Genomic DNA, 27,482 nt, shown 5'->3' with positions numbered 1-27,482 from the left:
GAATTTCCTCACATCCTTGCCAACACCTGACACCGTCTGTCTTGTTGATTATAGTCATCCTAGTGGGTGTGAAGTGGTGTCTCATTAGGGTTTTGATTTGCCTTTCCCCGATGACTAAGGGTGTTGAGCATATTTTCAGGTGCTTATTGGCCATTTGTATATTTTCTTGGGAGAAATGTCTATTCATCTCCTTTGCCCATTTTTAAATTGGGTTATTTGTCTTTTTATTGCTGAGATATTTGTCATCATTTAAAGATGGTCAAGTCTCTACCATTTTAAAGCAAACAAACCGTTGGCCTGCTCCAAATCCTTGCTGCGGCCACTGTTTCTTGCAGAATTTTTTGAAACAGCTCTGGACACTGGTGGTTGCCACCCACTCTCTTTTGAAGCTGTTGCAATCAGGCTTCTGAAGCCAGCACTTCACTGAAACTGCTCTGAGCAAGGTCAGCAGTGGCCGTTTGTTACTAAATACAATGGACACTTCTGAATTCCCAGCTTGATTTCTCTGTAGTATTTATCTTTGAGTTCCTCCCCATCTTTATCAAAGGATTAGAGATCCTTGGCTTAAATATCAGCACACGCTTCAGATTGTTCTCATACATCGCTGGCTGCTCTTCAGTTTTCTCAATGGGCTTCTCTTATTCTGTTCATTCTCAAGATTTTGTCTTCAGTCCTCTGTTTTCCACTTTTACACAGTCTCACAGGGCAACTGCATTCATTCTCATGGGTTTAATTACCACTTAACACTGCTCACTCCTACATCTCATCTCTATCTCCCGCCTAGACTATACTCCCGGGGTTCCCAGTTTGTAGATCTGTCTAATCAACATCTCTACCTGGACTTCCATCCATCCTTAAACTTTACATGTCCCAAACAAACATTATATCTTTACCTCTCTAGCCTTCCCTAACTCAGGGAATAACATCAGTTACAGAATTCCATAGATTAAAAATTTTTTAAGTCACTCACATTTGTTTACTTCCTTCCATTCCAGACCCCTGTTCCCTAGTCCCTACCACTTAACAAGATGACCCCAGTTCCACTGCCTTCTCCAAACTGTGGCCAGAGATCTTTCTAACATGCAAATCTCAACATATCATCCCTCTGTTTACATGAGCTACTGTAAGAGACGGAAGCCAGACACATTAGGGTTTCAATGTTAACACCATTCACGTACTGGCTGCAAGACCGTGATGAATTACTTAACTCCACCATGTTTTAGTCTTCTTGCTTTAAAAAAATAAAAAATTAAAAAAAAGGAGACACACACACGAACGTACCATTTCATGGATCTTCCCGAGGATTCAGAAGATGCGCCCAGATGCCCTTGGCTCAGAGTCAGGCACATTTTAAGTGCTCAATACATTTTAATTATTTGTATTAAGACCTTCCAATAGAGGCAAATCAAGGATCATCACTTTCATACTGAAATGTGAGGATTCAATGGGATGACTTTAAACTCTTTTAAGACAAGACTCCTTTGGACCCTGCAGCCTGGTAATCAGCTGCAGCTGCACTCTGCTGGGGCACTCAGCTTCGGCGTCCGAAAAGTGCTCTGGAGAGGAGGCGACAGTGGTGCCGCTAGCATTCCGAAACGAGGACGCAGAATCGGGAATCGGTGCCGCAGCCCGGGTCTCTCCCGGGGCGCGGCCGCAGGACAGCGCAGACCGCGGGCTTCTTCCCCGCCCCGCCCCCGCCCGTTACCCCGGCGACAGTCCCCGCCGCCCCTTCGCCCCGCGGCGGGCTCCCCGGACCTGCGGCCGTAAGTACCGAAAGCCTTTCAAGCAAAGCCCACACAACCAAACCACAAACCACAGGAGCCATCCCAGCCCGGTCGCTTCCTCCCGTCCCCCGCCAGCACCCAGGGCAGCGCTCACTCCACCCTGCGGGCCCCGCGGCGCCGGCGGCGGCGACCCCGGGAGCTCCGCAGGTGCGGGCCCGCCGCCGCATGTCTGCCGCCCGGCCCGGCATTCCCTCCCGGAGCCCGCGGCGCTCACCTTGAAGGACATCCTCCACATGTCCGCGGCCACCCCAGCGCGACCGGCACGCTTCCGGCGCGGGGCGCCCGCCCCAGGCCGCCCTCCCCTCCCCGCCGGGTTCCGCAGTGGGGAGGCCTCCCGCGCCGCGCGCTCCAGCCTCAGATGGGGCCACGCGGGGAGGGCGGGGTCGGGACCACCGGGGGCGGGGCGGGCGCGGGGGCGGAGGCGGGGCCGCCGGGGGCGCTGGGGCGAGGGCCGGCTGCGCGGGGCGCACGCACCTGCCCGCGCCCGCCCCGCCCCCAGCCCGCACACGCTCTACTCCGCTGGCACCGCGCGCACTCTGCACGCACACACCAACACGCCGCACTGCTCGCACATCCACATCCGCAGTCTCACACACACCAGGGTACACGCCACACTGCGCACATTCTTCACGTTCCACACACAAGCGGTCCACACTCCCCAGCACGCACCCACGCTTTCTCGTACACACATTCCATGCACATCCGCATTCCTGTTACACATACACACACACAGATTTACACGTAATACTCCCACACTCACATCCCCGTATACACACTACACACCTACCCCCATCCCACACCTCACACATCTTCCAAAAGAGCATGGTCTGCATCAGAGGACTCCCAACCTTCATTACAGCAGACATTGATGATGTAGATGAAACAGGAGAAAAAAATTCACCCATCCTCCCACCACCCTTCCAAATAGTTTTCATTTTTATTTCTGTCGTTTTAGGTTTTCTTTTCTTTCTCTTCCTTTTCTTTTCTAATAATGTGTTTTTTGTTTTGTTTTCCTCCTGGGAAAGAGCTGGGAAACAAGCCTTTTGATTGAATGAGTGATATGTGGTATTTTCCTTTTTGAAGGTGAAGGGCAAAATTGGGAATGTTACTCATGGCCCCCTCCTTTTGGTTACACCAGTCGCCGTTCCTTTTGGGCCTTTTGCTGAACAGCTGGAGTATCTCAGGAGCTGTTCACTCCCTCATGCATACTGCCTTGCTGCTTGCCCAGGGTTGGTTTGGGGGAAGTAAAAGCGGAAGAATCACACTTTTTTAAGTTAAAAAATATATTATTTTTAGGGGCGCCTGGGTGGTTCAGTCCTTAAGCGTCTGCCTTCAGCTCAGGTTATGATCCCAGGGTCCTGGGATCAAGCCCCACATGGGGCTCCCTGCTCAGTGGGAGGCCTGCTTCTCCTTCTCCCACTCCCCCTGCTTGTATTCCCTCTTTAGCTGTGTTTCTGTCTGTCAAATAAATAAATAAAACCTTTTAAAAAATATTGTTTTTAAAGTATAAAAGGCAATAATAGCCTTTTTAGAAAATTCAAATGCTAAAGTAAAAGTAGATGTCTCACATGCTCACACTGTAAGCATCTACTCATTCTCCCCTCACCTCTGTGCCTCTTTCTCTCTTCTCAGTTCAATTGGTAATGAACATTTAATTCAAAAGTAGAAAAATAAAACAAAAGTTCAGGATGAAATAAAATGTTTATCTGTTATAGATAAATCATATTACTTTGTGCTTAATTTGTTTTAAATATTTTATTTATTTATTTGAGAAAGAGAGAAAGAGTGCACAAGCAGGGGTAGGGGCAGAGGGAGAAGTAGAGGCAGAGAATCTCAAGCAGACACTGCACTGAGCACGGAGCCCAACGTGGGGCACCATCTCACCACCCTGAGATCATGACCTGAGCTGAAACCAAGAGTTGGCCGCTTAACCGACTGAGCCACCCAGGTGCCCCGCTTTCTGCTTAATTTTAAAATAAAAATATTCCAAAATTTGATAGAAAATTTCAAGTTTTTAAATCAAGAAAGACTCGAAACTTTTCCCTGCCTTAGGTGTTTATGGATGAGACAGTTTTGAAGTTGCCATGCAGCACTATTATGTAAGAGTGAGCACAGGAGGTTTTGCTTTAATAGTTTTGTTAAGCAAAAGGAGGGAAGAGAATGTATTTTGAGTCCTGTCTGTGGGGTAGCTATTATGCCCATTGCACAGCTGGAACAACTAAGATTCTGAGCGATGAAGTAATTTGCTAATGAGTGATAGCGCTAGACCTTTCATGAAGTCTGTCTGGCTCCAAAGCCTGTTTCCTTTCCACTACCACACTTGCTGCTCGAAGCTGGTTTTGGCAGTGAGTCCCTGGCCTGGCTGCTGATGGGATTCTTGTCGAAGTCACAGGAAAGAATGTGCCTGTAGATCAGCTCACACGCCTCGCTAAGTTCATTTTCACAATAAAGCCCCCAAGCAGAACAATACCCTCATAATCACCACCAGGCGACTCCATCGAAAGAGGCCCCCTCCAAAACTTAACAGGCCTAATACGTGAAATTAATAATGTGCCCCAGCATCCATGACCCCTTTCCTTTTCCCTATTAGAACACTAATTTTGCTCAGGCATCTACCAGACTCCATCTTACGATATGCTTCAGGGGAGCCCAGCCTCCTTTTCTGTCCAAAGCTCTCTGATCTAAGCTGGTGGTAGTGCCTGGGTTAGGTGTGGGCATGTGACAAATCCTGACCTCTGAGACATGAGAGGAGGTGTGCTGGGGGCTGCTAAGAAAGATTTCCTTACTTCCAAGAGAGATACCCTGGAGAAGGTCCTCTCTTCCTTGGGGCACTGTCCTGTATGGATATGATGCCTGGAATGCTGCAGCCACCTTGTGACCATGAGGGAAGCTATTCCCTGAGGGTAGCAGGGCAAACAGATGGTGTCACTAAGGTCTATGTTGACAAAAGGGGGCTGCCCTGCCCCTGGACTTCTTGCTGTGTAAGACACTTTCTTTTGTTGTTGTTGTTTTGTTTTGGTTTTGGGTTTTTTTTTTTTTTTGAGTCATCAATACACTTTTATTAGTCTCCACCCATGGCATATATATCATATTAGGTATGTGCATTTTCATATATATGCCTTCGTGATATATATTTATGCCCAATATACTTAGTCCTTATTTTGAAATGCCAAATGTAAATGAGAAAAACGTTTAATATTATATTCTGTAAAACCATTATAAGTAGATGCAAGCATCTGATGACATCATTATGTCATGTAGTATAGACATGCCTGTGTGCCCATATATTGTTTTGTTGTTTGTTTGTTTTTAGGATTGTAAGCCACTTTCTGTTGCAAGTATTCTGATACAGGGTGAGAATGGAGACAAGGGGTGGGGGACAGGGGGTCAGGAACTTCACCCACATTGATTAATGCTCATTATTTGCTAGCATTTTGAATGTGTCACTGATTTATTCTTATTCCAACCTCCTGTGAAAGCTATTATTGATGATGAAATTGAGACTCAGGGTGGATGCAAAACTTATTCATGATCACAAGGACTGGAAGTAGGAAAGTGGTATTTGAACCCAGGCAAAGGGAATAGAACTCCTCTTTCCACCATGCTGTCTTACTGGGTTTGTATGCAAATATTTGAGTAAATGTCGGAATGAAGTTTCCGGTTCTGCATTTTACAACCTTAAGGTTACAGATAATATTCCTCAAAGTATATGAATTGCTGACAGGGAATTGTGAGAAGGGGCTGGAGCAATGTGTCCAAATGATACACATAGATTCTGATTACTTTTGATAGGCATTTTCTCTGCTGTTGATAGGCAATATCCCAACCTATAACTAAATCCAAGTGATAGACATAGATTTTGATTTTTGCCGTTGATAGACAATATCCTTGCCTGTCTACTCAATAAATTTCTTGAGGTGGAAACTTTAGCCTAGTCAGATGAATTTTTTTTCTGATTATCAATCCAGAATACAAAAAGAAGAGAAAAAAGCAAAAGACAACAATGACCTGTAATACAATTTCCCAGAGTCATCGGGGTTAAATACACCCCTGATCTTTTCTTAAGCACGTAGTAACATAACTGGAATTATGTGTACTCTGCTTTTTAAAAAATTATTAAACATAATCATGTGGGCATTATCCTCTGGCATTAAAAAGTCTTTGAAAATCTTGCATTTAAAATTGGCTATAGTGTGGTTTATTTAGCCTTTCTCCTATTATAACACCTTTAAGTCTTTTCTCCTGTTGTGACCTTTCTCTTGGTATAAATTCCTTTTAGTTTTTGTTATTAAAAATAGTGCTAATAATTATTTTGTACCTAAGTTTTATCCACATTTCTTATTATTTCCTTAGGACACATTTCTGGAATTCCAGAGCCATAACATATGAAATAATTGTGAAAGCTGCTAATACCTAAGTACAAATTCCTTTTCAGAAATGCTATGCCAATTTTATACTTCCATTCAGGCTGGTTAAATTATTATTTGAGATTTTTCTCAAAGCTCTCAATGATTCTGTGTAAGCAGACTTTATATGCAGTAAGCTCTGTTTGCTTTTTTATACTCCTGCCAGACAATATTCAAATTCTCTTAAATAAATATATAGAATAGAATGGTAAAAATAAAATAAAAAATTTAAAAATGGGATGGAGAAAATTGAAAATAGGAAAGATAATAGAAAGCCATGAATGAGGGAAAACATAAAAATGGAAGCAGGAAGGACACACACTTGGCTCTAAGCTTTTTAGCAACCAATGCAGGAGAGGGACAGGATCACCAGTGTCCCTAAGATCAAAACTCTCTGGTTGCATGACAGAAGGCCCGCTATAGTAGAGGAAAATGAAACCATATAGAACAATGCACAGTTTCCTCAATAATCTTTTTTTTTCTTCAAATTTTTATTTAAATTCTAGTTAGTTAACATAGTGCAATATTGGTTCCAGGAGTAGAATTCAGTGATTTGTCACTTACGTATAACACCCAGTGCTCATCATAACAAGTGCCCTCGTTAATGCCCATCCCCCATCTAGTCCATCCCCCCACCCACCATCCTCTAGCAACCCTCAGTTTGTTCTCTATCTTTAAGAGCCTCTTATGGTTTGTTTCCCTCCTTCTCTCTCTCTCTCTCTTTCCCCCTCCCCCTATGTTCATCTGTTTTGTTTCTTAAATTCCATATGTGAGTGAAATCGTATGGTATTTGTCTTCCTTTGACTGACTTGTTTTGCTTAGCATAATATACTCTAACTCCATCCACCTCATTGCAAATGGCAAGATTTCATTTTTTTGATGGCTGAGTAATATTCCATTGTGTATATATACCACATCTTCTTTATCTATTCATCAGTTGATGGACACCTGGGCTCTTTCCACAGTTTGGCTATTGTGGACATTGCTGCTACAAACATAAGGGTGCATAAACCCCTTTGAATCTGTATTTTTGTATCCTTTGGGTAAATACCTAGTAGTGCAATTACTGGATCATAGGGTAGTTCTATTTTTAACTTTCTGTTCCTCAATAACATCTTAATGGCAAATGCATCGGTGAATTTCATGGAGCTGTTTTGGGGACATTCCTTTATGTAAACTGACAACCTAACATGAAAGGACTTCAGGAAAACTCAAAATAGTGCAGTTTATGGACAACATCTGCTGGGCTGGCTTTCAGGAGAATAGGTGGATTCCTGACACTTGGGTGGTCCTGTATAAGTACCGTTCTCCTTGAGTCATCAAGTGGCTCAGTTTGAGGTTTATTCTCCAGCGGGTACCTGGAGCAGAGTTAGCTTAAGTGTGAGGTTAAATCATGTAAACAACGGTAGAACTAGGAATTAGAACTCTCCTCTTATAATAGTTCGGAAGCCTGACATGAACTTAAATGGGAGACTACCCACACAGCCAGGGGGTAGATAGAGCCCAGGAAGAACCCATGGCAGGATGCTATGGAGCCCTGATAGACAGAGTGCTTGACCGTGGACATCAAGTGGCCACATGGCCAGAACTTCCCATTCTGAACTAGGTTCTGTCATAAGGTTGGTGGACCCAGAAACAGTCCACCATGAGAAGGGAGTGGCCTCTCTGGGGTCAAGTCTGAGCAGGGTCAGAGGGCACAAGCAAGCCTGCATGAGCAGGTCACCAGCACCTCTCTTCCAGTTCGCACTTGCTCTTTGTGGCAAGCCCTTAGACAACCCGATGGAGAAGGGAAGAGCTGGGGCTTGGTTAGTGGCTTTCCTGTTACAATGGGGGGATGGATATGGGTGTAAGCTGAAAATGGATGGTGGCTGCACAACAGTCCCACTTAAGACTTGATGGTGGTTGGAAAAACAGAACTTCAGCTGGAAGATGTGGTCATCCACTTTGTATGGAGAGAAGTGGCAAAAGGTTAGACTATATATGACTCATGGGCAGAGGAGAACGGCTTGACCTGTGCTCAGGTCCTAGGAAGGAGTTAGATTGGAAGATGGGGGAGAAGAAGCTCTGGGGTAGAGGCCTGTGGTGAACGTATTGGAGTAGGCAGAAAATGTGAAGAGTTTTGTATTGCATCCTAATTCTCAGTGAAGAGCATTCACCATAAGAGAGGTGCTAAATGACCAAATAGACAAAATGACTTAACCAGTTGACATCAACCATCCTCTATCATTGGCCTCCCCAGTGCTGGCATGATGGGCACATGTGTATAGGGGCAGCAGGTGAAAAGATGAGTCACCATCTTGGCAGTGATCAAGGTAATTGACCTTGGTCATCAGGAGGAGGGAGACATTGTTACACAGTGGGGCAGAGGGAATATTTGTGGACCCCAAGTACTGCCCATAGTTGGCTTTATGAATTTTATGTTCTTGAACTTTTTGCTTATGAACCCCAGGAAGGGAAAAGCAGAATTACTCCAAGACATAAGTACACAATTTTTGTCCCAACACATCCAGGTGGGATGTGCCTAAGACCATGGTGCTTGTCCTGGGATTGAGCTGGGTGTGTTTCGGAGAAGACCAAGGGAAATTAGAATGACACCATCAGTAGTGACAACAATAAAAACCAAACTGCAAAAAAACAAAGTGACTTTTGAACATTGTGGTGCATTGTTACTCTAAATTGAATGATGATTATAACAGAACCCTTTAGCTTGTCTTATTTGACATGGAGACTAGGAGAAGGGAGAATAAACAGAAAGAATTATCCATTAATCCATTAATATCCAAAATATATAAAGAACTCATGCAACTCAAAGCAAAAACCAAATAATCTGGTTAAAAAATGGGCTGAATATCTGAATAGACATTTTTCCAAAGACATAGAGATGGCCAACAAGTACATGAGAAGATGCTCAACATCACTAATCATCAGGGAAATGCAAGTGAAAACCACAAGGAGATATCACTTCACACCTATTAGAATGGCTATGATCAAAAAGACAAGAAATAATAAGTGTTAGCAAGGATGTGGAAAAAAGATAACCCTTGCACACTGTTGGTGGGAATGTAAATTGGAGAAGCCGCTGTGAAAAACAATATGGTGGTTCATCAAAAAATTAAAAATAGAACTACCATATGCTCCAGCAATTCCACTTCTGGTATTCATCTGAAGGAAATCAAAACACTAAGTTGGAAACATACATGCACCCCCATGTTCATTGCAGCATTATTTATAATAGCCAAGACATGGAGACCACCTAAATGTCCATCAATGGGTGAATGGATAAGGAAAATATGACACACACACACACACAAACACACATACACACGCACTGGACTATTACTCATCCATAAAGAAGAATGAAATCCTGCCATTTGTAACAACATGAATGAAGCTTGAGGGCAGGAAAAGATAAATACTGTATGATCCCACTTATATGCGAAATCTAAAAACCAACCAAACCAAACCAAACAAGCAACACCCAAGCTCATAGACACAGAGAACCGATTGGTGGTTGCCTGCAGTGGGGGTGGGTAAAATGGGTGAGGTAGGTCAAAAGGTACAAATTTCCAGTTATAAAATGAATAAGTCATGGGGATGTAATGTACCGTGTGGTGGCTCTAGTTAATAATACTGTACTGCATATTTGAAAGTACTTAGGAAAGTGGATCTTCAAAGTTCTCATCAGGAGAAAAAAGATTTGTAACTATGTATGGTGATGAAGGTTAACTGGACAGATGTGGTAATCATTTTGCAATATATACAAATATTGATTCATGACATTGAACACCTGAACTTAATATAATGTTATGTCAATTATACCTTAATAAAAAAAGGGAAAAATTAATGCCATTCTTACTGGTGAAAATAATTTTTAAAAGGTTGAGTCTGGGGGTGCCTGGGTGCTCAGTTGGTTAAATGACTAACTCTTGGTTTCAGCTCAGGTAGTGATCTCGGTCTTGAAATCAAGCCCTGCATTGGGCTCTGGACTTAGCTCGGAGTCTCCTTGGGGCGCTCTCCCCCTTCTTCTGCCCCTCCCTCCTGCTCACTCGCTCTCTCTCTCTCTCTCTCTCTCCCTCCCTCTAAAATAAGTAAATAAATCTTTAAAAAAAATGTTGAGTCTGATATTAAAGGATGCCAGGGATGCTATTGGTATGCTGTATCTACTTTGCAGGGTCTTTTCATTGTAATTAGTATATTGTAGATAATGCTGTTGATTTAACTATATTTCCTCTGAATCCATTTCTTAAGAGATTCCTCCTTTGACAATCTATTCTTCTTTATCATATTTTCTGAAAAGAATGTTCTTTGGGATCTCATTTGCTAAAATTTTTCTAGTGTTCATTGATGAATTAATAAAGTTGGCTCTGCATGCTTGCTGAAGCGAGCTCTCTCTCCTTCTGCGTGAGGCATCTGAATGTTGTCTCAGGTCAAGTGGCGCTTGGAGTCCTGGTCCTGGCTTGTCTTTGTATGAAGATTCCACTGTACTTCTTTTCCCCAAAGAGAGGAGGGCCATGCTGATGTAGAGGAACTTTGCAAAATGGCCCCACTTTCCCCTGAGAAACCAAGAGCCACCCAGGCCTTTTTTATACTTTGCTTTTTGGTATACTCTAGTAATTTTGCATTTATTATTCATTGTAGTGATGTAACAAAATGTTAGGTTTCCCTCACTTCCACGATAGGGTTTGACGATGCTTTCTTGGGGGCCAGTTGCCTTTGGCACAGTTCCATCAAATACTTGCAGTTGCGTGGGTTAAAATTCGTGGTGAACCGTGAGCTCTACATGGCAGGATTTCTGGGAGCCTCATCTGTGACTCAGTGGACCAAGCACTGTGGTAGAAAAGCCAGCCCCGCAGCTTTCACCTCCTAGCCAGATGCCTAGATTTTTGCCTGAAGTGTTGGATTTTCATTTGGAAGCTTAGCATGATTGTGTCTCTCCCAGCTTCCTCGGCATCTAACATTTATTTAAAGACAGTTGGGTTAATGATTGGAAAGTACCCTCTCACTGATCTGGCCCTGGGGAATAAACGCTTCTATTATGGATGCGCCCAGAAGAGGTGCATCCTAACTGGAGCTGCTTTTAGCATTCCACTGGGGTTGAGGAGGGGCCGTGTGAGAGCATTCTCTTTTAATGTACCTACGCTGACTCCTTACATTTTATTACCCACTTGCTAAACCCATAAAGGGCAAAAGTGTAGCAGACACATACACACAGACTTAGTTCCAAATTATTTGCAAAGTTGGCACTTGTTTCACTTAATCTTTAATTGCACCAAAGCCATTAAGAGAAGCCAAAAAAAGCTGAGTTCAGTCCGTAGGGAAAATGGACTAGAAAGCTCCCATGCTATGGACATTCTCTCACAGCCTTACATGGGAGTGAGAATGGACTTCAAATTTAATTTTGTTTGTGAAGAAAAACAGATTCCTTCCCTCCACAGTTGAAAATGCAGAATATAATGTTTTTATTCACATTTGGCTTTGGGGGCCCTTGTTTGGCCATTAGATGTCATGTGCCCAACTGTATCTTAAAAATTGTGCAAATCTCAAGTGTGGCAGGAGGTTCATTATTTCAGCGAGGGTTCCTGGTGGGCTTCTTACAGCTGAGAGGTGGGATGGCTTACAGGAACTTCAGTGAGACTGAACATTACAGCGGGAGCCACATGGAATCAGAAACTGTGTTTGCCTCATTCTCTTCCCAGTCATGTCATGTCCAGGCCTAGCACATAGTAGGTACTCACTGAATATTTTTGAATGAATGAATGAATGAATGGTCACAGATTATCTGAGGATCCACAAGCTTCTCAGATATAGAACCAAAGCTTCTGCTGCTCTTTTCTTTCATGAGATTTGGAGTCTATGTTTGTGTGGTTCTTTTATTCAGGAATCTAAGGCACGTGCTACTAGTTTGTAAGGGAGGCCACTGAACCGGCAACAATAAAGGGCATTATCCTATTGTCGCATGAGGGCCACCATCAGGGCTTCACTGAAAACAGAGCCTCCCCACCCACCCCCCAAAGACCTATCATCACTGGTCCCAACATGGGGCTGGAAAAAACCTGAGGGTCCTGAAAATTACTGCTAAGTGTCTGTGACTCCATCTTTTTGTGTGTTTGTATGTATTTTAAATTAGCTGGTGCTCCATGTATGTATATGTGTGAATGTGTGTGTGTGTGTGGGTGCTCTGGAATTATGACGTTGAATGAGGGACCTTGTCCTTGTACACACAATGTCCCCTCCCACTCCCCACTCCCCAAGAGGTGCAGATCAAGCTAAGCTTAGATCACAGCCCTTCATTCAAACACTTCCAGGTTTGGGGCATTTTGTGTAGGTGTAGGATTCTCAGTTCCCACAACAAATGAAATGGGGCAGAAGAAGGAACCACAAGCAGAAAGTGGAAGGGTATGGGGGAGAAGTCCAAGTGATTTCATTAGAAGGAGAAATGTAAGCAAAAGCACTGGGAAGAGTCACAATCAAACACAATTTCTAGACAAAATTGTTCTTAGAACATCTGCCTTTCATCTGGTACCAGCATTATAATACCACAGTGATATGCCCAGCCCAGGATGGGATCAATGCCCTGAGTTTTTCCATAGTAAGTCCTGTCAGAGCTGGGGCTCAGCAGGTGGTCCAGAGTCTACTCTGGCTCATTCCTGGGGCTAGTCAGGCTCACTGAGGGGTTGGGATCCATCGAGCTCTCTACAGAAAGCGAAGAAGCCTGGAGGCTGGTACAGTGTCCTGCAGGGCTGGGGGAAGAGAGTAGGTGGTGTGCAAGGTAGACCAGCTAACTAGAGGATCTTAGGGCAGTGAGAGCTTCTACAGAAGTCCTGAAAAGGCCCTCTAAGACCCTGGGGCTCTGGCAAGGTAAAAAGTGGGGCAGCAGGTAGAAGCAGAAATGCAATTGCTCAGGATTGGCATTTGATGGCAAGAGCAAGGAAGGTTTCCAGGTTCTGAGAAACCAAGATCCCAGGAAGGACCCTGGACAGAAATTCAGACACAATGCGTCAAGACTATTTCTAAAACAGGGCATAAAAATAACAATAGCTAGATAATTGGAGGCATACTATGAGCTGGCATTGCATTGGACCCTTTATAATGATGACTTCATTCAACATTCACAAAGCTCACACCAAGGGTAAAGTTTTTCAGATGAAGAAACTGAGACCGAGAGAGGTTATTTAATTTTCCCAAAGTCACAAGGTCACAGAAGGTAGTAGATGGGGGACCTGGGACTTAACCCCATGTCTGTAACTCTACCGCCTACGGGTTTAATGCTAGTACACTGCATGGTAGAAGCTTGGTCAGGGAGCAGGGACAAGGTGAAGGGCAATGATAATGAGCACCAGCTGGGGCTCATTCCAACCCTGCAGCAGACGTGTTCACATACATTGTGTCCTTTAACCTTTATGATGTCCTTGTCCTCGTTTCGTTTTTGTTTTCCAGATGAGGGATCCAAACACATAAAGACAAACTGGCTGGCCTAAAACCACACAGGAAAAAGGCAATAGCCCAATTAATGGGACTGCAAAGCCAGCAGCAAGACTGCCCTGAGGCTGACCGGCCACAGGAAAGGAATTCAGGATGTAATACCTGCTACACATCCAGGCCTCCTTAATCCGAAGGCTGAGCTCCTAAATGTTCTCTAGGGTAGAGAGCAATTGCGAACCTACCTAACTTCAAGGAGTCTGACTTCCTGTTCTAAGTGTAAGGAGTGGGTTTCACCTGATATAACCCAATGATGCAGTTCGTCACCAGAACGAATGAGTCATGGATTTAGTCCTTACATTGAGTTCAACACCTTACACTCATCTCTCTGCTCAAAGGCGGCTAAATCGGGTAGGTACTATTATAGAATAAGTGAAAGCTAATTTTAACTTCAGCTATGTGTCATTTCTTTTGAGTTCTCTAAACCTGGGTGCAATTATTACTCATACTAAGCGAAGAGAATTAGGCAGGTTGTTTCATGCCCTTTTAAAAAAGATTGTGAAAATTTGACTCTTTATATTTGTTGTATGTACAGTTGAGAGAAGGGTAAAGACAACATAATATTGGAGAATCAGAGGCTTAGAAATTATCCATCAAGTAACAATCAACCAATCAACAAATGTTTTTTGACTGCCCACTCTGGGTCCTGCACTGTTTTAGGCATTAGTTTGTAAGGTCATTTGGAGAGGTCATTTAGACTAGTGCATCTTTAGCTATCTGTGAAGAAAGACCATTAAAAAAATTTTTAATCCATTGTTGACCAATATTTCATAATGTACAATAAAACTGGGTTATAAGAAAAATGATTGCATAGTTGGATGTCATGGCAATATCAAATTGCTAAAAAGTTTATAAACACTCTCAATTTTTGTACTTTTTCATTACAAACAGTTCGTGGAATGGCACTGATCCACAGACCACAGTTTGAGCAGCACTGATTTAAACAAGGCTTGACCACTCTGCAGCCATCTCAACAACTGAAAAACCAGTTTTTGTTGCTGTTTCTTTCCATTTTTTTTCCTTTTTGCTTATCATGTTAGTGGAATTTCCAATGCTTGATGATAATTTTTAAAGAAACTCTTTGTTTCAAGGTAAACCACACTTTCCCCACCCGAGAGATAAGGGGGAAAGCTTCCTTCAAAGACCAACCTATAAAAAGTACATAAAGAATGAAAGAAAGAAATATAAAATATAACACCAAGCTGAGGGGAAAAAAAATGAGGCTAAGGCTATGCTTGCAAAGGAGGATCACAAATGGTCAAAAAGTTGCTTTCAGAGGAAAACTATGACTCATAAGATAGCTACAAAAAGAGTATCTAACTGTGTGGATTCACATAGATACAGAATGCAGAAATCTATTTTTATAGAATTGTTCTTTCTGGCACTGTTCTTGATGCCGTGGCAGAAGGCATATTCACAAGAACTTTTTTTTCTTTTTTTGACTTGGAATGAAGTTGACAGAGAATTTTGGCAAGAGCGAAAAACAGGGCATGAAACTCACGAGATCAAATTTTTCTTTTCCCTAGATACTTACCCATGAGCAAGAGCCAGAAAAGAAAAAGTAAGAAGAGATTGACTTAATTTATCTTAAAGACATTAACTTCATAGAAAAATATTCGAAATACAAAAGTCACTTTCTAAAATCTCAATTTCTTAGAAGTGTCTTGAAGTAAAAACTTCCTCACCCTAATTGGGAAGAGTGTTTTCTGTATTTCACTTCTAACGCTCACTCAAGGCATTTAAGAATGGAACATGCAAATAGTAGGTGATATTTATCAGTCATATTGATGAATAAGAAGAGACAAGATTCTGGGTATTGTTGTTGTTTGTTGATGCCTAATAGATCACCTTAAAATCCAGTGGCTTAAAACAACTACAGACGGTCCCTGACTTAAAATGTTTTGACTTGTGATTTTTTGACTTTATGATGGTGTGAAAGTGATATGCATTCAGTAGGACCTGCACTTGGAATTTTGAATTTTGATCTTTTCCAGGGCTAGCAATGTGCAGGTACCATCCTCCCACGTGATGCTGGGCAGTGACAGCTGCATCTGCCTAGTCAGCCACACCATCGTGTGGGTAAACAACTGATACACTCGCAACCGTTCTGGACAACCATTCTGTTTCTTACTTTCAGTACAGCATTCAATAAATTACATGAGCTATTCAATGCTTTATTATAAAACAGGCTCTGTGTCAGCTGATTTTGCCCAACTATTGGCTAATGTAAATGTTCTGAGCACGTTTGAGGTAGGCTAGGCTAAGCTGTGGTGTTCAGTAGTTTAAGTATATTAAATGCCTTTTAGACTTATGATACTTTCAATTTATGATGGGTTTATTGGGATGCAGTCACGTTGTAAGTCAAGGAGGATCTGTATTGCTTTATTCATGGTTCAGCAGTCTGGGCTGGGATCAGCTGGGCAGTTCTGCCGGTCTTGCCTGGGGTCTCTTATGCAGGTGCCGTTATCTGATGGGCTGTAATAACTAAGCTAGCTTCACAACGTGCCTTGCATGGTCTCACAGGATCTCTTTCTACATCCCTCCTTTCTCCAGCAGGGCAGTTGGACTTCCCTGTGGCATGGAATCTGGGATCCAAGAGGGAGAATTCTAAGATGACAAGTGCTTTTCAAATCTCTGTTTGCATCACACTTGCTAATGTCTCATTTGCCAAAGCAAGTCACATGACCAAACGCAGACTCAGTGTGGGAAGGAGCAACACAAGGGCAGGAATTCTCAGAGGCATGGTTCATTGAGGGCCACTAATGTAATGGTCCATCATAAAATTAAAAAATTTTTTTGAAATTATATAAATGTAAAATCTGTTTTTCTTAATAAGACAGAATTAAGTTACTTGGAAAATCCAGCTCACATTCTAGAGCTTTGTAAGATGGCACTGGTATTTGGGGATGCTCTTAATGACTTGTAGGGCTATAAAACCTCACCAGATTAGATCACCCAAGCCAGCTGATCAATTCATAAATATCTATCAAGCACCTATCAAACCATTATCACTATGCAAAGTGGTATGGAAGATACATTTTTCTTGCATTCGGGGTCCTTGTAACAGAGTTGGAGAATACAAATAGTAATAGTAATGTAACAATGTTGCAAACAATGTAAGACAGAATACAACGAAGTGCCAAATTGTGCCATATAGAATATCAAGAAGTAAAGAATTTCAAACTTTTAGTTATGCCTTGTTCTGATGAGGCTTTCAACACAGAGACATGGTCTAAGAGTCATAATAATCCGTTAATAATCCAAGTCTGCGCATGTAGACTTGACTACACTGTCTGATTCTACTGATCCTCCTCTCAGGGGTCGAAGAACCTGGCTTCGTGAATGCAGAGAACACGGGAAATCAGCCACTTAAAGAAAGGTGATTAAACTTTCTCGAACTTGAGTCTTTGTCCTTCTTTTGAGAAAGCAGATGCCTCGCAAGACAATTTGTCAGCATCTGCCTGGTTCTCCTTTCGTTAGTAATCTACAATCTATCCATGGTGCTACATTCAGCTGCTTTGGGAAGGGATGGCAGCTGAGTAGTTGTGCTGAATGGTGAGGAATGTGATGGCATCGGGAGCCGCAAATTATCCCAGATATGAGATACTGAAGAACCAGAAGAAAAAACAGAGATTCGATTCTAGCACCAACTTGTATTCCAGACACTCTGCTTAGACTCTGGGGATAAAAATGAACTAAACCTGGTGCCTGCCTCCCCAAATCCCACAGTCTAATAAGTAGGCAGGTCTAAATGCTACAATAGGGGCATGAATAATACAGCGTGCAAGCGCAGGGACAGGCGTGGCTGGCTGGGAGAGGAACAGAAGAGTTCGCAGTAGGGAAAGCCTGCCAAATAAGGTGATGCCCGAGGTGAATTTTGAAGAGTTAATTGGAGTTAGGTTGTTAAGATGGGGAAGGGCAGTCCTGACAGAAGATATAGCCATGAGCAAAGGCATGGAGACACACTCAGGAATAGGAAATCATTTGAGTAGCCTGGAGAATAAGGTACCGTGCAGGCAGGTGAAGGAGATAGGGCAGAAAAGAAAGCTAAGGCCAACTTATAAACCACTCTACTAAGGAGTTCAGATTTTTATCCTAAGCACTAAGAAATATTAAGTGATGTTGAGCAGAGTAGACACACGATCACATTCACATCTTAGAAATGGCACTGCCCAGATGACGAAAGTGTTCTATAATCTCCTCCGTTCAGTGTGATAACTGCTAACCAGATGCGGCTGCTGAGCACTTGAAATGGCAGCCAGTGTGACTGAGGAACTAAATTTTTAATTTTTTAATTTGAATTTAGATAGCCACATGTGGCTCTTGGCTACCATATTCGACGACTCCGCTCTAGAAAAATCCCCAGAGCAGTGGCGTGGAGGATGGATTGGATGAGGGCATGACTGGAGGGACTTGGAAGATTCTGCAAATTCAGGTGTGAAATAATGTGATCCCAAATTAAGGCTGGGGCCATGGGAATGGATGGAGGTGACCAACCTGAGAACTACTTAGGAAATGAAATGGGTAGAATTTGGGATCTTATCTGACATGAGGGAGCAGCCCTGATCATGAGAACAAGATGGGTACCAAGGAGTAGGGACAAGTAAGTATACTTAAGAGGATAAAGCCAAGTCCAGAGGCTGTGGAGCAGCAGAACTGGGATTGATATGGTAGGAAGTTGTGATAACGCCTTGATCTGGCATATAATGCTGGTCTTCCATTACTATGCAAGATAGGTTGTAAGTGAGAGAGACTGCAGGCAGAGAGAACAGCTGGGAAGTTGACCTTGCCGTGGTTGAGAGTGGTCTGGACAAGGTGGAGATAGCTAGAGGGTGGATGAATGGGTGAACTCAGGCTAATGATAACCAGCGTCATTTATTTATTTATTTAGTTTTAAGATTTTACTTATTTATTTGACAGAGAGAGAAAGAGAGAGAGCGCATAAGCAGGGGGAGCTGCAGAGGGAGAGGGAGAAGCAGGCTCCCTGCTGAGCAAGTAGCCTGATGCGGGGCTCGACCCCAGGACCCTGGGATCATGACCTGAGCTGAAGGCAGACGCTTAACCCACTGAGCCACCCAGATGCCCCAGCATCATTTGACCATAACGGAAAGAGAACAGTCAATGAGAAATCCATGTTTTCCAGTCTGACAGGGGAAAGGAAAGGGAAAAGTGAATTCATGATTCTTAAGCACCTTTGGATTAAGCCCTATGCTAGATAATTTCACAAAAACCTTCTCTGTGGGATGCTAGACAAACTGGTGTTGTCACTGATGGAAATGCACTGGCCAAGAAAAGGGCATAGTTCGTATTGTTCCACTGCATAGATTTTGAATGACTTGTATCTTAAGTGGAAGATCTACTTTTCTATATGTATTTGTGTTGAGGAGGTGAGAAAAGAGAATTAAGGATGTATAGGCAGTGGGATTTTAAAAAATACACCTACTACCTACTTACATAGTTTATTTGATTAATGAACATTTTTTTTTTTTAAGATTTTATTTATTTGACAGAGAGAGAGACAGCAAGAGAGGGAACACAAGCAGGGGGAGTGGGAGAGGAAGAAGCAGGCCTCCCGCGGAGCAGGGAGCCCGATGCGGGGCTCGATCTCAGGACCCTGGGATCATGACCCGAGCCGAAGGCAGACGCTTAACGACTGAGCCACCCAGGCGCCCCTGATTAATGAACATTTTTAAGAGATTTTGTTAATGGGTAGTTTCATGGTAATAGACCTGATATTATTATTCTCTTGGCTTAAACAAAGGACATTGCCTTAGAGTTCTGGAGACTAGACACTGAAATCAAGGGGTCAGCAGGGTTGCTTCTGTCTGAAGGATGGGAGAAAGAATCTGTTCCATGCCTTTGTCTGTTTCTGGTGGTTTGCCGGTCAACTTTGGCACACGTTGGCTGAAAGATACATCATCTGATCTCTAATTTCATGTTCATAGGGTGTTCTTCCCGTGTGTGTCTGTGTCCAGCTTTCTCTCTTTTATGAGGATATGAGTAATATTGGATTAAGGGGTCATTTTACCCCAGTAGGACATCATCTTAGCTAATTATGTCTGCAATGACCCCATTTCCACATTCTGAGGTGCTGGGGCTTAAGACTTCAACCTATGAATTTTGGGGGAGGACACAGTTTAACCAATAACAGTCTTCCCTTTTGTCCTCTCACATGAAAATACATTCACCCCATCCCAATACTCCCCAAAGTCTTATCTCATTCCAGCATCAACTGTAAGCCCAAAATCTCATCTATATTAGGAATGGATGAGATGGGGCATATGATTCATCGGGGGTAAACTCTTTTCCATCTGTGAACTCAGACAACAAGTTATCTGCTTCTAAAGTACAGTGGTAGAACAAACATAGGATAGACATTCCTATTCTAAAAGGGAGAAATTGGACGGGAGAAAAAGGCTCATGGGTCCCAAGCATATCTGAAACCTAGCAGGGCAAATTCTATTCAGTTTTAAGGCTTAGAATGATCCTCTTTGGCCTGATGCTTTGTCCTCTCAGGATCTGATATTATTTTTTAGCTATTATTTTATTTTATTTTATTTTTTAAAAGATTTTATTTATTTATTTGACACAGAGAGAGAGAGACAGAGAGAGAGGGAACACAAGCAGGGGGAGTGGGAGAGGGAGAAGCAGGCTTCCTGCTGAGCAGGGAGCCCGACGTGGGGCTTGATCCCAGGACCCTGAGACCATGACCTGAGCCGAAGGCAGATGCTTAACGACTGAGCCACCCAGGCGCCTTTAGCTATTATTTTAATAGCTAAAAGGACTTTGTCCTTCAAAGTCAATAGGAAAATACTTTAAAGAACGTTAAGCATAGAAAAGCACAAGCAGCAAACAACAGCTCAGCAAAACAAGTGCCTAATATTATTAGTCCAGCTAAACCCAAATAAACCCACTTCAATATCCCAACATAACTTTAAAATAAAACAATAATCTTTCTTAGGTTGTGAGGCGAGAAAACTGGAGGTTTGTCAAGATGCATGGCTCAAGTAATAGCTTGGTTTTAGGGCTTGGGCTAGCTTCTAATTTCTCATTGAACACTTGATCATGAGGGTGTTCTTTTTGCTCCCTTATATAGTAAAAATATTACAACAATAATAATTCAATGAAAGGTACTAGTTAAGATAATACTAACTACTTTAACAGATAATCCCCCCAACCTTGGTGGCTTAGTCTAATGAAAGTCTATTTCTTATTTACATAACAATCCAGTGCAGGTGTGTGGAGTGCAACCTTCCAGAGGGGACACAGGCTCTTTCCATGTTGTGGATTTCCATCTTCTAGGGCCTTGGAGTCCTTTGCCTCTAGGCAGGAAGAGATAAAACATAAAAAAATCACACAAGAGGTTTTGATGTGCCGTTTATCCTCACTTTTCATTGGCTCAGAATCCGCCATATGACCCCACTTAGATGCATGTAGCATGAGAAATGTATTCCTAGAGCAGGGGCCCCTTCTCAGAATGACTCTACACTATGGAAGGGGAGCACCAATCCTTGGTAGGAAGCTAGTCGTTTCCATCACAACAGGCTAGATTATGTTGATAGTCCTCATGACTCTTTGATATTTCTTGTCTCCATCTCTTCATATTATTTACATACCACTGACTCTGTCCCTCTCGCATCTCCTCCTACCTCCTCAGGGCTATACATGTAGTTTACTCATATTTTCCAGTTGTTTTATAGGCCTGGCTATCTAGCCATTCTCGGAATCCTCTTTGGAATTTACTTCTATGAAAAACACTGCATGAGATTAGGAAGTAACTGGTAAGTCCCATAAACAAAACTAGATACTGTACAAATCTACAGTAAACCTTTACAGAAATGAGCAGGTTGGATTCACATTGCCTTCTTAAGAAGTAAGTATTGAAGTTCACACTCCATTTGTTCTGTGAAATGCCCAGCATTAAGAGGATTGCTAAAAAGAATTAAGTGATCAGATGGGGCACCTGGGTGGCACAGTCGGTTAAGCGACCGACTCTTGGTTTCAGCTCAGGTTGTGACCTCAGGGTCATGAGATCGAGCCCCGCATCTGGCTCTGCGCTCAGCAGGAGTCTGCTTGAGATTCTCTCTCCCTCTGCCCTTCCCACTTGTGCCCTCTCTCTCGCTAAAATCAATAAATAAATCTTTTTAAAGAAGTATTAAGTGACCAGAGATTTGGTTTAAAAATTGTTTATTAGACCTATGTTCTAGGGCTCATGTGAAATGAATTCAATCAGAATTGTGACAAATATTTATCAACCTGCTGCTCTATATGAGGCCCTTCTATAGAGATCTTAAAAGACACAAAGAGGGGCGCCTGGGTGGCTCAGTCGTTAAGCGTCTGCCGTCGGCTCAGGTCATGATCCCGGGGTCCTGGGATCGAGTCCCACATCGGGCTCCCTGCTCTGCGGGAAGCCTGCTTCTCCCTGTCCGACTCCCCCTGCTTGTGTTCCTGCTCTCGCTGTGTCTCTTTCTGTCAAATAAATAAATAAAATCTTAAAAAAAAAAAAAAGACACAAAGAAAAAGAAAAATCCTTGGATTAGCCTTTGTCCTTAAGCATTTTCCTTCTGTATTGTTAAATAGCTCATTTACTGTGTCTATTAGGCAAATTCTAACCAAATGCACGTCTCTGAAATGATGTATTTTGAACACAGAAGCAAAGTGTAGTGAGGTCAAACACTAGCTGGTGACATATTTTAAACTTGCCAGTAGTGATATTTCTTGCCGTCATAGAGACTATTCAAATCCTAAAACATAGGGTGAGCAACGTAAAAATGATCCAAGAGAGTATGTAGAGTCTACTTTCTGATTTTCACTCAAAATCTCTGCCAGATAAATTGCTAAACTTCATGTCAAGAGAATGAAGTTTCCATTCCTTAAATCTTCACTAAGTCTGAGTAAGATGGTTTAATTACCCACTAGCTTATTTTTATTCATCATCAAATATGAATGATGGTTTCCTGCTTACCTCTCAGGGTTAGCTCTGGGCTGGTAGGAACAAATTTCATTATAAAGAGGAGGTACTAGTTCTTTTATCCTAGCACTACTGCTTGTAATAACATACACCTGGGGTGGAAAGAAGGCATCTTCCTTAATAACAAATGTATAAAATTACTGGCTCTGCCCAACTGCATATTTCACATAAAGGCCAAACTGGAGTGTGTGAAGCAAGGGCTGGAGAGGAAATTCATGCGATTGGAATGTGAATTCTTCATAGGGTCTTTGGCAGAACTAACTACCAGGGAGTGCCCTAATGGGAGGTACCAGTGTTAGGGCTCCAACCAAAGCTGGACTCTGCCTGCAGTGAGCAGAAAAACTGGATACTGAGATTTCTACTCTGGTTTGCTTAACGCTGGGGATTCTGAGCTCCGAAGATGAGCCAGACACCAGCCATGTGCCAAGGGAGCATGACTGTTTTCCAAGGAGCTCTTAGATCTACAGGCCTGGAGCGGGCAGGCCCACAGTGAAGGGCAGTGGGGGTGAGATGTGCTGGAATCCTATGCCGGCAGACAGCTGGGTTCTGGAGACCATTTCATGGTAATGGAGACGTGGGCCACTCCCTTAACCTTGGCTTCTTATCTACAAATAAAAATGGGCAGCGGTACAGCATAGGAAATGCTGTCAATGATGTTTTCATAATTTTATATGGTGACAGATGGTAACAATACTTACTTTTTTTTAAAGATTTTATATATTTATTTTGACAGAGAGAGACACAGCGAGAGAGGGAACACAAGCAGGGGGAGTGGGAGAGGGAGAAGCAGACTCCCCACTAAGCAGGGAGCCTGATGCGGGGCTCGATCCCAGGACCCTGGGATCATGATCTGAGCCGAAGGCAGACGCTTAACAGACTGAGCCACCCAGGCACCCCAACAATACTTACTGTGCTGAGCATTTCATAATGTATGTAGTTGTCAAATCAGTATTTTGTACACCTGAAACTATATAATGTTGTATGTCAACGGTACTTCAATTAAAAATAAAAATACAAAGAAAAGTAAAAATAACAGAAATACAGTTAGTGAAATTCTTTCAAAGCAGGAGGTCATGAGAGAAGCACAATAGAAGGGCACACACACATGCACGTGCATGCACACAGACACATCTACATATATATGTAATTTTTTTTAAAAGATTTTATTTATCTGAGAGAGAGAATGAGAGAGAGAGAGCACATGAGAGGGGGGAGGGTCAGAGGGAGAAGCAGACTCCCTGCTGAGCAAGGAGCCTGATGCAGGCCTCGATCCAGGGACTCCAGGATCATGACCTGAGCTGAAGGCAGTCGCTTAACTAACTGAGCCACCCAGGCGCCCTGTAATTTTTTTTTTTTTTAATGATGGGATAGTTGGGTTCCAAAAGATACTTTCTATCTTAGGGTTTGCAATGAAGCTAACCAGTTGGATGGCAGAACTTTCTTTATTATCTAGTTGCCTCTGGCTTTTAAGGGGGAGGCCTCACCAGGTGTGTGGTAGTACAAGAAGTAAGAAATGCCTTTGTTTTTCTGCTTTGTTTGTATTCTTTTCATTGCTATTGGCAATACATACACCACTATTGGCCTAGAACAACAACACTGTTTTCTCTATGAAGTGATGATGAAAAGGAAAACTGCAACCTGCTCCTTAAGCTGAGCCAAAGGCAAGTTGTTGTATTTAACAATACACTTCAAAGAAGAATGGCAATAATAAGGACGATCCAAGATTTCTGATCCCAGTTCATATTCCCAGAAGGGCTTGGGAGGACAGAAGGACAAAGTTGCCACATTGGGCGGGGAGGCGGGTAAAAGGAAGGAGAAGGAGAAAACTTATGCTTTGCTTATGGGAGCATCAGCCTGAATCTGATGTTAGGCTCATCCCTGTGCTAAAGGAACATGACTGAGTTTGATTACGTCCTTGCAAGACACGGTGAGTTTATCACCCTTGCATGTTTAGGTTCTTGACTCTGGGGAAATTCTTTTCAACAGTGGTATGGTGAGTTGCATTTCCATCTTAAAATCTGAAGGACGTAACTATGCATGAATCACTTCTGAAGTATTGGGAGGCCAGCCAAACCCCAAATTCACTTGTGTTCGTTTGGGTTTGTTCATAACCAACTGTGCATGTCTGTCGCACCCACCCCTGTAGGACTAAGTAACCCAGCGGCTCCCCTTGTGTACCAGCCTTCTGTAGCCTTCACACCTCACACGGGCCTCCCCTGGGAGCTTTTTCCTCTGTCCTCCCAGAGTCCTCCTAGGAGCTGGAACTGGGCATCAGCAGTCCTATGTCCTGCTCATTATTTCTACTTTCTTTCTTTCCTTCCTTCCTTCCTTTCTTCCTTGCTTTCTTTCTGATTTTATTTATTTATTTGAGAGAGAGAGTAAGTGAGGGAGAGAGAGAGCATGAGAGGGGAGAGAGGGAGAGGGAGAAGCAGACGCCCCACTGAGCAGGGAACCCGACACGGGGCTTGATCCCAGGACCCTGGGATCATGACCTGAGCCGAAGGCAGACGCGTAACCAACTGAGCCACCCAGGCATCCTAGTCCTACTTTTCTTAAAACATGAACAAGACTTTTAATTTCCTCAAGCATCATCTTTCCCCATTAGAACAGAACAGCCCCATCTTGCCGTAAAAACACAAGTGTGCCTTAAATCTGCTGCTTTCGTGTTTACAAGCCCTTTGCTCGTATATGCCTTCATTTAAACTCCAGAGCACCCTCTCTCCCCTCCCCCAACCAAAGTGTCATTAATCTCATCATATCTCTGATATCTGGGACTGTGAGGGTAGGTGCTCCTGAGATGTTCATTTTGGATACATAATCTTTTTTTTTAAAGATTTTTTAAATTTATTTGACAGGGAGAGGGAGAGAGAGAGAGCACGTGCACAAGCAGGGGGAGGGGCAGAAGCTGAGGGAGAGGGAGACACCCCGCTGAGCAGGAATTTCCCCAGGTGGGACTCATCCCAGGACCCTAAGATCATGACCTGAGCCGAAGGCAGACACTTAACCAACTGGGCCTCCCAGGCACCCCGGATACATAATCTTTAGAAAGATAACTAACAAATATGAATTTCAGATATGCAGTTTTTATTTGGTCATACTCAAAGCTCTTCTCAGGGGGCAAAGGCACTTGTATTCTGATGTTACAAAGTTATTTTTAAACAGTGTGACTGACAATGTAAAGTCAATGATATGTATCTTTTGACTAAGGAATGTAATAAAAGATCAAGGAGAACTGCTGTCCCTGTACAATAAAGAAAATTTGCAAGTCATGCTCTTCATTGTTGGCTTTTACAGCAAAATGTGAGGTTCTGTGAGGAAGAAGCCTTGATTTGAATCCACGGTTGGTCAGTTCTGATGCTGAGGATTCTGACGGCAGAACATCTCAGTGAAATGGGCTGGCATCGTGGGAGAGTTCCTGGCTGGCTGGAGAACAGCTCCTTCAGTTTAAATTTTGCTTTACATTTGCATGTTAATAAAATAATTTTGGAATCTTAGTCATTTGTTGGATATTTTCCTTCAAATAATCTTGTGTCTGGAAGGACTTCATAAAAGGATGCAAACTCTCTCACTTTCTGTCTTCTTTTGTCAACTACGGTAGGACCATACTACCTTGGGCTGGACCAGTCCAGGTAGTACTGGGCATTTATTCGGTTGATTTATTAAAATATGAAAGTTCTTATTAGGGCAAAGCAATACAAGCTTATTATTGGAAAAATGAAAAAAAAATACAGACAAGCAAAAAGAAGAATATAAACAAAAATTCCCTTCTCTCCATCCCATCTATCCACTCTTGAACATTCCATTGTATAATTTTCAAAATCTCTTTGAGTCTGCTTTCACACACACAAGTGCATGTGCACACGTAGGCATACGTTCATATGTACTTTTTATATTTAAGATATATTTCAGTTCTGCAAAATTCTTTTTAAATAACAGCTGCATTAAGATATAATTCACATACCATAAGTTCACTTTGAAAGTGCACAATTCAGTGCTTTTTAGCATATTCACAGGGTTGTACATCCATCAGCACTCTCAAATTCCAGAACTTTTTAAAAAAATGTTGTTGTTGCTGTTTTTAAGGTTTTATTTATTTATTTGAGAGAGAGAGAGCGAAAGAGAGCATGAGCAGAGGAAGAGGCAGATGGAGAGGGAGAGGCAGACTCCCTGCTGAGCTGGGAGCCCCACAAGGGGCTTGATCCGGGGACTCCGAGATCATGACCTGAGCCGAAGGCAGACGCTTAACCGACCGGGCCACCCAGGCGCCCCTAATTCCAGAACATTTTTATCATTGCAAAAGGAAATCCCAGATCCCTTAGCAGTTACTCCCCATACAGTATGTAGACATTCGTGTCTGGCTTCTTTCACCTAGTGTAATGTTTTCAAGGTTCACCTACATTATAGCATATATTGGAACTTCATTCATTTTTATGACAGAATGATATTCCATTGTATGGATATACCACATTTGTTAATTCATTCATCAGCTGGTGAACATTGTGTTGTTTTCACTTTTGGCTATTATAAACACTGCTATGAACATTAATGCACAAGTTTTTGTGTGGATGTTCAGTTCTCTTGAGTAAATACTTAGGATTGGACTTGCTGGGTCACATGGTAACATTATGTTTAGATTTTTTAAAAAAGATTTTATTTATTTATTTGACAGAGAGAGAGATAGCAAGAGCAGGAACACAAGCAGGGGGAGTGGGAGAGGGAGAAGCAGGCTTCCAGCTGAGCAGGGAGCCCGACGCAGGGCTCGATCCCAGGACTCTGGGATCATGACCTGAGCCAAAGGCAGAGGCTTAATGACTGAGCCACCTAGGTGCCCCTATGTTTAAA

At 42.8% G+C, this 27,482-nt stretch overlaps 1 protein-coding gene and 1 long non-coding RNA gene across 4 annotated transcripts in view; one reads left to right on the top strand and one right to left on the bottom strand.

The window, feature by feature from the left end:
* Positions 1-2,136, bottom strand: part of ANKRD29 (ankyrin repeat domain 29) — a 57,256-nt gene extending 55,120 nt beyond the window's left edge. The window contains exon 1 of one of the 3 annotated variants that reach the window (XM_036098142.2): positions 1,999-2,136. In XM_036098142.2, the coding sequence (XP_035954035.1) occupies positions 1,999-2,019 (21 nt within the window). In that variant the 5' untranslated portion in view covers positions 2,020-2,136. The remainder of the gene's footprint in view (positions 1-1,998) is intronic. The other 2 variants (XM_078060504.1, XM_036098141.2) reach the window with 2 other exon arrangements.
* LOC118539499 (uncharacterized) lies at positions 1,369-26,457 on the top strand. The gene is made up of 4 exons (XR_004919202.2): positions 1,369-1,763; positions 13,628-14,020; positions 17,976-18,104; positions 25,935-26,457. It is a non-coding gene; the product is annotated as an uncharacterized LOC118539499 (long non-coding RNA).
* Positions 26,458-27,482: the final 1,025 nt, after the last annotated feature.

This window comes from Halichoerus grypus, chromosome 13 (genome assembly GCF_964656455.1).
Source record: "Halichoerus grypus chromosome 13, mHalGry1.hap1.1, whole genome shotgun sequence".
NCBI lineage: Eukaryota > Metazoa > Chordata > Mammalia > Carnivora > Phocidae > Halichoerus > Halichoerus grypus.
Note: the sequence above shows the minus strand (reverse complement) of the source record. Positions and strands in the feature narration are given on the sequence as shown.